A 12,608-nucleotide genomic window follows, 5' to 3' on the forward strand; every position below is an offset into this window, starting at 1 on the left:
ATGGTGAGAAAACACCACCGGCACCCTCAAGTGGGAAAACTTGTCAATTTTGAATTGAGCTGAATTATCCCAGCAGTCATCTGTGGTGTTTTCAGACAGCCCACCTAGGAGGTTCAAATCACACTATTGCAGTTGTGTTCTCCTGAGGCCATAGGGAGCTCTGCAAGATGCCACCAGCTTTGGAGAGAGTGTGCAAAGGTGCCATCATTTGCTGCTTTTTCTCTTGCTCTATATTAAACTTGCTGAAAAAAGTTTTATCTTAGGTTTGGCTCACATGGTGAAATAGCATTCATCTTGGACTTCAAAGCATTGTCTGGCAAGGTCAGCTGCCCTAAGAGGGTACCAGGCTTTGTGATCCCAGGGAAATATTGTCAGTCCATTCCTACACACTTCTACATCTCAATGAATCTGGAGAGTACATCCGTCTGTGCAAGAGATGTTTTCTGATGCAGTGAAGTAAAGACTCTGCAGCTTGTGACTGTAGGGACCAAGCCCAGCTATCAGACATGTTTTTCTTGAGCATAAAGCCTCAGACACGTTTTTCTTGAGTATAAAGCCTCTTGGAGCTAAGCTCTGCCAGAGGAGGTGCTGGAAACACCTTCACACAGGGCATTTTAAGCTATTTGGTACAAAATGCTACAAGCACACAACAGGGAGTCATTCTGGTCTGGCAGGAGTATGAACTAGCGCTGCCATATCCTTTGCTGCTGCAAACAGAATCACTGGGAAGGGTGAGCTGAGAGACTAAATATTATATTTTAAAAAATACCTGTAACTCACAAAATGAGTCTTTTATGAACGTCTTTCTCCTTCCCCTCTCCCTACCCCTGCTTTCCCTGTTTTTCTCCTTTTCCCTTTCATGGGACCATCTTAATTCCATTGCTGCTCAGAACCTCTCAGAATAAAAGCAACCTGTAATGTTTTCCTCCTGGATCAAGTTTTCTGCACTATCCTGTGCAGAAGGCTCAGCACACAGTCCCTCTGTCACTCCCGTTGCCCTACTGGGGTGGGATTTTCAATTCCTAACAAAATCCTTATCTGACCAGAGACAAGGTTGAGCTGACAGCCTTATATTGTTTTTGATTAGCAAATTCTGGAATTAGAAGCCATGCTCTATGATGCCCTGCAGCAAGAAGCTGGAGCCAAAATTTCCGAACTACTTTCAGAAGAGGAGAAAGAGAAACTGAAGACGGCTGTAGAGCAATGGAAGCGGCAGGTGATGAGTGAGCTCCGGGAGAGAGACGCCCAGATCTTGCGAGAAAGGATGGAGCTCATTCAACATGCACAGCAGGTAGGCACCAAAACATGGTCGTGTGAAGATTCAGGGTGGGATGGTCCCTGAGGTGGAAACATAAGGAACTTTTGAGCACCAGCCTTTCCTCACAGAGCTGTACCAAAAATGGCTGGTCCTGGGGCCAGATTTTGATTTGCCTTGGATAATCCCTGCAAACAGGGCATTTTCATTTTGATGAATTTGTCACAGACAGTGACATTCACAGAAGACTCATCTACAGCTTAAAACCCAATTATTTTTTTTTTTTTAGGAGCACAGCACATACAATTTATATCTCCAAACATAATGCATCTTCTTGGTACATCTGTATTTGGTTGGTTAATAAATATTTTTTTATTTGAAATCTGACAGAGAATTAAAGAGCTAGAAGAAAGAATTGAAGGCCAAAAAAGACAAATAAAAGAGTTAGAGGAAAAGGTAAGGTAATGCAGATGAAACAGTTATTGTATGTGCACATGACCACATATCCATTTCACTTTGGCTAAGAAAGTAATCTCATGAAAAGTTTGTGTTTGTTAGTGCAGTGAGCTAATGTGAGAGCACTCCAGGAAACCATTTTGCATTTGCACTAATCCCTCTGAGAAGGAAAAGTTGCTGGCTTAAATTGGGTCTTTCCTTCTGTTATCCTTCAGTAAAATCCAAAACACGGTACTTGGCAAGGATGGAGGGGTCCATCTGCCCTGGAAAGGGAGTGATGGAAAGTCACTGGACAGCAGAGGGATGAGGTCTCACACGTGCTCTGCAGAAGGAGCCTGGGATCTTTTCTCCTTCCCACCTCCAGCATTTGCACATGTACCTGCGCTGACCTGCCTTCCCAGAGGGAATGAGGAGGCCCCCTCTCCTCAGCTGCAGCCACGGCAGTCATTGTCACCATGGTTAATGTCATTGAGCTTTCTCTAGTCAAGCCATAACTGTTGAATTTTAACCATAAGGTTACCCTCATCTGAAACTATCTGTCTCTAGAGAAAATGCTATGGGAGAACTTGTTCTTATACAACAGGGACTGAGCTGGATTTCACCTGAAACTAAACCCAAACCGTAGCAGTGTGGGTTTGGGGATTTTTTTTTTTTTTGAAGTATCAGAAGAATTCAGCTACTTTTTTTCCTTCCCATTTTGCCTGAGCCTTTAACTGAGACTGGGCTGGTCTCTGCTGGGGCAGGTGACAACTCCCATCAGTCCAAGGGTTGCTGGACTCCAGCTGTGCTGAGCCCTGAGAGCTCAGAGCTTAATTCACACTTTATATTTCTTTTCAACTGAGAGTTTTGTTGCACTCTGTCTGTAACCACGACTTATTTCTCAGCTAAACACACTGTAAACTCTTATTCTCTTTCTTCTCTTCCATTTTTTCCTCTCCACCCTCCCCTTTTCAGTTTTTATTTTTGTTTTTATTTTTCTCTTTAGCTTTCATTCTTTGGTCATAGTCCTTCAGGCCACACACAAAAGGTAAGTCCTTGGATCACCTCTAGTTTCTCCTTTTGTTTCTGTATAAAGCATCAGAGCCTTCCCCTCACTGCTCAGGCTTCAGCAGTATTGGGGTCTCCTGGGTTCCCCAGATAAGCCCAAGATGGAAATCTCTAAAGCCACTGCTTCTTCTCTCTGCACAGTCTGACAGACTCTTCCTTGGCTTGTTCAGTCTTCAGGCTAAAAGGACAGGATGGTTTGGAGTGGGACATGTCATTTATAAATGTGTGTTTCTCCCAGCATCCTGCCTTGGACCCCTAGATATTGCCCAGCTCTGCCTTTTTTCCCCCATGGAAATACGAGATAAAATGCCAATTTGTTTGTGCGTCCAGTTATGGTCATGGATGGCATTGAGGGGAACATTGGTCATCAAAGTCAATAGCGTACAAGACATTCTCTTTTTTTATCAGCTGTACGATTCAAACTGATAGTTATAAATATAAAACTTGCAGAAATTTCATGCATGTTATTTTTTTTCCCAGATACCTGTTTTATTTTGATCCATATTTTCATGTTTTTCTTGTTTCAGCCTACTGAGGAAGCCGGAATTGCTTCTTGCATTATTAACAGGAAGACAGCACCTATTACCAAGACAGAAAAAGAGACATTGCCACTTCAAAACCCCCAAATATTTCTCATATTTTGCTACTGTCAATGGAAGATGCAATCTTTCTGACCCTTTCAGACTTAAGCTGAACTAGGGTATGTGGAAATTTCTGCACGGGTGGCATGTGCATCACTGAAACCTCTGACTGAGCATTTTGAAAAGCTAGAACTAAGCTGACAAAGAAGAAAGCCAAAAAAACCCTCCCTCTCCTACAGCCACAGGCTCCTTCTTGGAGTCCTGGCTCTGCTGCTTGAACTAACTTTCAGTGGAAGTCCTGGCTCTGCTGCTTGAAATAGCTCTCAGCTTTACATAAGGAGCAGTATACTAATTCAGATAAACTGAATATATTTTGGTTCCCTGCTAAGCAGGTAGTAAATTACTTCTTTGTAGAAGTGACCATGTCCTGTTTTGTATGTCACACATCTATATTTGTTACTCATCATTATTTAAAAAAATCTATCTTGAAAGAAGATTATAGGAAGAATTCCAGAGGAGTAACTCAGGAAAGATAAATGAAATGGTTTGTTCCAAGGTGTTCCTTCGTAACACAGGGTATGCCCAATAGTTGGTTGAATATCCCATATGCCCAGTTATTGGGAAAATGGGAAGCTATGTTTGAACCCTTCAAGAAAGCAAGTTGTGTTTTTGGGGAGAGTTTTCATTGAACCATGGTGCATACCACAAGGAGAAAAATCATAGAATCACTAGGTTGGAAAGGACCCACTGGATCATCGAGTCCAACCATTCCCACCAATCACTAAACCATGCCCCTCAGCACCTCATCCACCCGTCTTTTAAACACCTCCAGGGAAAATAGCACAATAATTTATAATTTGCTATCCATGAATCATGACAAAACTCTTAGCAGTATTCCAACAAAAAGTTCAACCTGGAAAAGAGTGAGTGGAAAACACATCATCCCTGATCTGCACCCGCTGGGTCAAGGGAACAGAAGGTTTTGTCACCTTGAGGCAAAGGAGAGCAAGTATCACGGAGTCTGGGTCCAGGAGGCTGGCGCAGGAGCCAGGAAATAAAAATGGATCCTCTAGAAAAACAGGTGAAGGTGGGAAAATCAGGAAGGAATCCCACCAATGTGAGTCATCAAATGGGAAATGTAACTGAATGCCTAAACTTGGGGCTGTTGAGGAAGAGCAAGAACAGGCTCCCATCCACAGCTTTCCATGGCTGCGGTGTCACCATGGGCTCTGAGGTGCAGGATGCAGGTGGGAACTGTCCATCCCTTGGAAGCATGAGGCAGGAAGCAAAACCAGAGCTCCTGACAGGTAAGACTGATTAACTGGAAACTGGTTTTTATATATAATTACATATGTAACTTCCTTTACCTGCCTATTAGTCCCTCTTGTTCAGTTTAACATGTTTCTGATGATAACACAGTGAAAATTTGAGGACAACCAAAGACTTTATGTAAACATTTCTCTATTTATTTATCTAGCTTTCTTTTACTTTAGTAACTTGGGTATTGAATTTCATCCTGATATAATCAGAAATGCTACCTTTCTTTCTTTAGACCAGTGGTCACTCTTAACAAAAAACTACTAGGTGGGTAATGCAATGCACTATCAAGTTGTATGATCAGAAAGCAGTCATGCTGCTTTAAAAATATATATTTTTAATTGCAACAGATGAAAATAATTTTTGCTTTGGATTGAAAAGACAAATAGTATTGAGAGAAGTATTTTAATTCACAATTTCACTTCTTTTTTTCCTAATTTACACTGATAACGGCTGGTAAACCTGATAGGCACAGTAGCAGCAGTCACCCTAGCACTGCCTAAAGATGTCTCTTTCAAGAATATTTAAGAATATGGGGGTGTTACCTGGGGAACCAGATCCCAGCTAGGTGGTTGATAAGAAATCACTGCTACCACAGCCTGGGGGAGTTTGTCACACCCAGAAAGACTAGTGCTTGTTGGACTCTCTTGTCTCTCTCCCTGAAGGAAGGGAAACTAGCATAGAATTCTCATTTTCCAGTTACTCCTGTGAATAACGCTCAGGATAAGTAAGTCAGCACACAAACCACTAGGCAAATTGGAGCACTCATGATAGCACTTGAGAAGATTTCTCTTTTTCAGTGTTATTGGGGCTGTTCCAGAACTGGCTAACATTATGCTTCTTCACCTAGTGCTTCTCACAGGACTTTCTTCTGTTTTAAAGGAAGAATTGTCTCTCTGTACTTAATCTCAGCAGTTTTCTTGTTTCTCCCAAAGAGTTTTTCTAAGCAGAATGTTTATCACATCTGCGTTTGAGCACCTCTCAGGTCATAAGATGTTTGACTGTGGGTTATTGATTTGCTGCTCAAGATAGGATGACTGCTTTTAAAATCAGTCAGACATAGGATGTCTGCATATAGAGGGATGCGTACAGGGAGTCATAAAAATTATTTGTCTTACACAGCACTTTCTGACAGGGGAGGTTCAGGCTGGACATTAGGAAAAAATATTTCACAGAAAGGGTCATTGGGCACTGGCAGAGGCTGCCCAGGGAGGGGGTTGAGTCCCCTTCCCTGGAGGGGTTTAAGGGACGGGTGGATGAGGTGCTGAGGGACATGGTTTAGTGATTGATAGGAATGGTTGGACTCGATGATCCGGTGGGTCTTTTCCAACCTGGTGATTCTATGATTCTATGATAATCTGTGCTCAGAGTTAGATTCAGCGACACCTGCTCTTCTTCAAAACGTGCAGCTGCACATCTCAGCCCTGCTTGTTTTTAGAGAGGGGTCCAAATCCCTCGCATCTGTTACACCAGTCTCTGAGAGGCTGGTGTTTCCTGGCAATGAGATCAATGAGATCTATGCTGGTGTGAGATCAATGAGATCTATGCATTTCGTAACCTAAAAAAGAATGTCAGTGCAGTCAAAGGAGGGAAATGGTTTGAATCGGGCGATGGCTGAAATGAGTATATGACAATGGGAGAGCTTTTTAAAAACAAGAACGGATTTAGAAAGATGGCAAACCGGAACTAAGAAGAAGGACTTGCCAGGTCTTTCTTTCTTGTGAGACGTGGCATTGGCCTTTCTGGGAGTGCTGGCATGAGGATGGTTAACTTCTAGCTCTCACACTCCTCCACTTTGCTGTGCGGAGGCATTTCAGACTCTTGTCATAGCAAAAATTACATGCTTACACATAGCACTGGCAAACCCATACAGGTGATATATCTTACTTACTACTAGAGGCTTCCTGGATAATACCGTTATTATACCCTTAACACACCTAGACATCCGTGTTTCAGCAGCACTCGCATCCGGCAGGAACCGCACCGCAGCAGCATCTCCCAGCTCTGGCCAAGGGCTGACGCAGTGGGTGGGAGCTGGAGACTGCAGGGGGCTCAGTGCAGCTTGGGGTGTGCTGGGATGTGCTCCAGAGAAATGGGAAAGGAAGGGAGGAAGGAGTATGGAATAGCGATGACGGGCTGAGAGCCACACAGGGTGCTGGGACAACATAGGACGGTGGCGTTACAAAGCACCGGCACTGGAGGCCAGTCAAGGTTTACTAAGTGCTTTTGTCTGGCTTTTCTTAATTTACAACCATTTAACTTCTCGATATGCTTTTAAACTAATAATTTTGATACAAATACGTGTATGTGTACAAGTACATACATATGTGCAGGCACAGAGAAAGTTTCCTCAACTTTATGCAACTATTACTTATGCAACTATTACTTACGCACCAAATGTGTGCATTAATTATGCAACAAATTTAAGTTTCTCTACACAATTAAGCTCTGCAGTTTGGATGAAATGAAGCACAGCCAGGGCACAAGTCCCCAGCATCCAGCTGTACTGGAGCGAGGAGGCAAAGAGTAGGGAAACCCACCAGCAGGATCAGCCACAGGAGGGTGCTAAAGGCAAAAGGAAGCTGGAATATTAGGCGAGTTAAACCCTGCTGCTTTATCAGATGTTTTCTTATTTTAAACAGTTTTAGGAAGTTGCTTTAGGCAGTTAATTATTTCTCGGTGTATATTTAAGTCTTACTGGACATTGCAGACTCCCAGGGATAGGTGGCACTCATCTCTTTCCAAATAATAGGTTGTCGGTGAAACTTAGAGAAATTTTTCTTGATATTGACTTTTACATTTATAGGAGGTCTTAAGTATCCCCATATTTGCAATCTTTTTCATAATTATCTTATTTTAATATTAAAACCCCTCTTTTTGATATTTGTTTATTCAAAAGAAATAACATCTTATAAGGATAAGTAGCATTTTTAAAGAATTCTACTTGGAAACTGGACATCGCTGTTCTGACATACAAACCTGCTGGTTTTACTCTTTATGCCCAACATAGAAGGATATTCTGGCACCGTAGCCATTGACTGACAAATGAAGCAATTAGTGTCTCCTTTTTGAAATACACAAATGATGGAGCATTAGACTCTAAGCTAAAGTAAATGCACATTTTCTTGAAACCTTGGACATGAATGCTCCTGCCTTTTTGCTTATGCAGGCTTTGTCTGGAAAGATGCACATTTCTGTTTTTCTGTCATGAGTTGAAGCACATGCAGACATCTCAGGAGTTTCCAAAACAAAACGAGATGTGACTTCCCGGAGCCCAGGTTTAAATAAGGGGAATCTGTACTTGATGCGCAAGCTTATACTTGAATGCACAGGTTTGGGGAATTCAGCAGTACATGTGGAAGCATATATTCAGCCAAATACTAGATAAACTTGTATCCCAGCACTACACTCACATGTCCTATATCTGGCCAAGTCTTTCTGGCTTCGGGTGCAAACCCCTGAGATTGCGCGTATCATCAAAAGGAAACCTCTCCCTCAGGCTGGGATTGCTCAGGACGTGATGTTATTTGGTTTCAGAAGATAATTTTCCTTGTTCCCGATTGTTTTGCTGTCCACAGGCTTCCTCTCCTGTTACCTTCGCTCTCATAAGGTGTGTACAACCCTCCGGTCTGTGGCCCCATCCCATCCACCACCTTGCAGGAGGTGGCTACTGGCTGTGCCATTCTCTTGATCTCTTGGGGGAACCTCCCATGGTCCCAAAAGCTTTGCTGGGGGGGACTTGAACAGCATGGGAGGTCAGTGGGGACGTGTCCCCCAACCCCGCAGGGTGTTGTGCCCCTGGGTTGAGAGAGTTTTGGTCCTTCCCTACCCCTCCCACATGGCCTTTGCTTCAGCAGGACACAGACACAAACACACCAAGAGTTAGGTTCACCTCCAGGTGCTGCCTGGGGCTTGAATAAACTTGAAGGAATAGCTCCAGTGCAATGCTGTTGTCCACAGCTATCTCTGCTGAGCTGGGAATGGTCAGAGACCGAATTCCTCCATGGTCAGGGTGGGCAGTGCTTTGTAGCACGAATTATGGGGGTTTGTAAAAGTGGGCAATAATCCCTCTGCTTTTGCTGATAATAACTCTTTGAGTGAGAAAAATTATCCCAACCACAGAGTAGGCTGTTAGGTTGTGGATTCCAGTGTATTGATGAAATTATTCCCTTTATAGCTAAGAAATTTTACCCACTAGCACACACTTTGTGTACGTGTGTGTGTACACATATGTAAAATGGAGAGCTGTGAGACTGGTCCCTGAAGGAGTCTGTAAATGAGCGCGATCGAGGAAAGGGATTAGTTACCCATCACGACCTCACGATATCTTTTGTAATTAGATTTCTTCTGATAAATGCATTTGAGGCAATACATCATGTTAACCTGGACTGAAGAATGACACAGATAAAATTGGAATGACAAAAATAGGTCCTCAGCTCATTCTTACAAAGAGATATTCCCTTTGTGCAGAAGGATCATATCTGGGCAGTGATCCAGTTTGATTCATGACTCTAAGGTTTCTTGTTGGTAATAGAAGGTAGTACTGTAATTACAATATTAATTATTTTAATCCTAATTAAAGCATTGAAAATATGAATATTTAAAGAAGATTATTTACATTTCTTAAGTGATAGAAGGATGGAGAGAAGACCTCAGTCTAAAAGGTGGTTTTCATGTCTAATTGGCTCATGCGGAACACCACACGCTTGAGGGTCATAGGGAGGTACCTCTACCTCAAAACTCATCAGTGATGCTGGGCAGCAGTAAATCAGCTTTAGGCTCCTTGTGAACAATGGCCTCAGACAATTTATAAAACACGTATTTCCTAAGGTAGCAGCAATTAGATGTACCAACCTGAACTCTTCAGAATCTGATCTTTTTGTTTACCTGTGTGTAGTACGAGCGAGTGTGCACTGCAGTAGGGCAGGTGGCACTTTCCCAGCAAAAACCTACAGAGTGGGGTCACCTTCTGCATCAGTGCTGGATCTGTCCACGTGTAGTTGTTTGTTTTGTGGATAATTACTTTTCTTTGAATTACTTCACACATTGATCCTATAATGAAATTGATTTTTTATTGGTGTGCTTTAGTTGTCAGAAGAGGTTGGGATTTTTAAGGTCCACAGCACTTTTTTCCAGGAATGGTTCCAAAGGGAGGTGATGAGCTACTGGAGCTTAAATTTTCCTGTAATGTCATATCAGCTGCCTGCTGTATATGAATTTCCATGCATGGTGATAGGGGTTGTAAATGGCTTTCTTCACAGGAGTACAGAGATAAGGCTAATGAGCTACATTATTAGAATACTAATCAGCACAACTTTGCTGTGCAGGATGACCCAAAATACCTTTGTTTAAGGTGAACGATGTAGGCAAAATTCACGTCTTGAAGAAACCTCCAGTTGAGTAAATGGCATTTCTGGGAAGATATAGAGGAAGCTACTCAAAGGCTGCTCATTTTTACCGTGCCATAAATCTTACGAAACTTTCTTGATCTCGGTAAAGAGCAGAATTTGACTCAGTAATAATAAAGTGACTTCTGGCAGATTAATAATCGTCATTTTATATAAAAGCATCAGGCGTCTCATGGCACAGTATTTCTGCTTTAATGTCTCAACGGTTGTTACAAACTGAAATGCATAGAAATGACAATGTCAGTCTGAATTTACGGATGTGATGAGATGCAGGTCCTTGGGCAGCAATAACGACATTGCCGGTGCTCAGGCGTAGCCTCTGCACAGTGAGGATTTGAGGCACACTGGGAAAACTCTTTGATCATGGAGAGGTCTCGGTTTATAAAGAGGCTGCTGTTTACTGTTTTGCTGACTCCCACAGAAAAACAATTTAAAGCAGACATGCTGTGATTTTCTTTCTAAGGAAAGCATCTCTCTTATTTCAGCAGTGCCTTTTTGTTGAGCTTCCCAGACAGGTTAAGAAAGGGCAGTACCTGGGACAATTCTTGACGTTATCCTCTCTGCGATCGAGAAGTCCTCATTCTTGTTTTGTTGTAGGGGCATATGAGATACAGTATAATTCATGTGGGTGCTCCTACGTCTGTGAGAAGTAGCAAAAAGCTTTCTCAGAGTGTAAACACGCTGTAAATTTGCGTGCAGCAGCAGCAATTCTGTGTCATGTCTGCTTCCCCTCCAGACCTCAGGAGCTTCCATCCCATGTCTTTCTCTGAGTGAAAACTGTGGATGTACTCCTGGCAGAGCCCAAAACTTGGAACAAATCCTCACCAAGACCTTTCTACACCAACTGAGTGCTTCCTGGCATGCCTCATGCACTAGACACGCTCCACAGTGACTGTGTTCCACATCTGTATCGTGTCAGTGATGTAGGGTTATTCTTAGGTCAAAACAACAAACCAGTAATTATAATCTAAATACACATTCAGTGTAACTAGCTGCAGAATGAGACTGGCATTGTAAAAGCCTGGTCCATGGAGCTGCTTTTAAAGATAATAATTCAATTGTTCATTTTTCAAAGTACTCCCGGGAATAGCAGATTCAGTTGTCATTAAGTCTGAAACATTCTTCCCCTTAATTTTATTCTTGCTGAGTTTTTATAAATAACAAGGACACACATATTTATAATGTACCAAATTCAGTGTTAGCCTGAAGAATTAATTAGCTGGAAAATCTATTATAAAGTGAACTCTTAAAAAAATGCATTATATTTGTAAATTAATATGTCTGTTTACACATAGCCCCTACGTACACATACAAATACATTTCTATATGCATAGAATTAATTTGCAAGGTTTTCAGCAGTCAAACCCTTTAGGGAATTTGTTATACTGACACGTAATAGCAAAGGAAGAAAAAAAACCTATTCTTGAGCATAAAGTAGCATAAATTAGCAGGAACCTTTTCTTGGTTCCTGTAAGGGACCTCATCCTTTCACTTCTGATAGAGAGCCAAGATGCACAACAAAATGCTTAAATGTTATCTGGAGAATCAAATTTTACACACAAATGCAAATTGGCTAGATTGAACTAGTCATAAAGTATTAAGTTTACAGTGCTGTTAGGCACAACATGTTGTGAATTCATGTTTTTTATTCATAAATGTTTCATGCAATAGGCCTGAAAAAGTGGTACAACTGTTTGAGAGTATCATATGTATTGTCATAGGTTCAAAGATGCTTATAAGTCTCTTCTAACTTGAGATATTCTATGGACAGTATGTGTCTGTCCAATGCTATTATGGTATGCGTATAAGCATAAAAAGGTATTGTGAATGTTTAGTTTTGAGATGTATTGGGAAGACTCACAACTCTGAAGATTTCTGTTTAGATAATTAGTTCAGCATAATGAATACTTGACTGGAGAGGGGCAGATTTAGACTAGACATGAGGAGGAATTTCTTCACCATGAGAGTGGTGAGGCACTGGCACAGGTTGCCTATCTACGAATATGCCTCCAGCCCTGCACATCCCAGCTCCACCACATTTGCTGCATGTATGCAGGTGGTTAGAAGCACATTTATGCAATAGGGCTGATACACACAGATACACACAGAGGATGTATCTGCACTTCTGGGCTGTTAGAAATCATAGATAAAACTCCCCCGTGAGAGGAGTGCATGTCTGAGAAACTAAGACATTTAATGGCCTTACAAAGATCTGGAGAGGCAGATGCAGGAAATTTTGTCCCGTCAGTGGCTTTTTCTAAAGACAGATCACCCCAATGGCCAGTTTCCTTCTTGTTATAAACAAGAACACGCCCTAGGGATACAACAAATTGATGAAATGAGTGTCAGAATGGCTGTCAAGGAGATACCAGCATGCGTTAGCGATGCTGTGATAGTCGGAAGGTAAAAGGACATTAAAATATTCACACTTCATCAACTCAAAGCCACCTTTTCAACCTACGCTAATTGTGCCAAGAGGGTGACTGGAGAATCCTAAAGGCTGTAAATTTATAATGTAACAGATTTATGGGAGTGTTAATTGTA

General features: G+C 42.0%; 1 protein-coding gene across 28 annotated transcripts in view; it reads left to right on the plus strand.

The window, feature by feature from the left end:
* The window catches only part of JAKMIP3 (Janus kinase and microtubule interacting protein 3), a 77,544-nt gene extending 73,671 nt beyond the window's left edge, over positions 1-3,873 (plus strand). For 17 of the 28 annotated variants that reach the window (XM_069863328.1, XM_069863325.1, XM_069863332.1 and 14 more), the window contains 4 exons: positions 1,088-1,291; positions 1,646-1,711; positions 2,697-2,738; positions 3,286-3,873. In XM_069863328.1, the coding sequence (XP_069719429.1) occupies positions 1,088-1,291; positions 1,646-1,711; positions 2,697-2,738; positions 3,286-3,432 (459 nt within the window). In that variant the 3' untranslated portion in view covers positions 3,433-3,873. Of the gene's footprint in view, positions 1-1,087; positions 1,292-1,645; positions 1,712-2,665; positions 2,739-3,285 lie in introns of all 28 variants that reach the window. The other 11 variants (XM_069863339.1, XM_069863340.1, XM_069863354.1 and 8 more) reach the window with 2 other exon arrangements.
* Positions 3,874-12,608: the final 8,735 nt, after the last annotated feature.

Source organism: Phaenicophaeus curvirostris, chromosome 9 (assembly GCF_032191515.1).
Source record: "Phaenicophaeus curvirostris isolate KB17595 chromosome 9, BPBGC_Pcur_1.0, whole genome shotgun sequence".
Taxonomy (NCBI): Eukaryota; Metazoa; Chordata; class Aves; order Cuculiformes; family Cuculidae; genus Phaenicophaeus; species Phaenicophaeus curvirostris.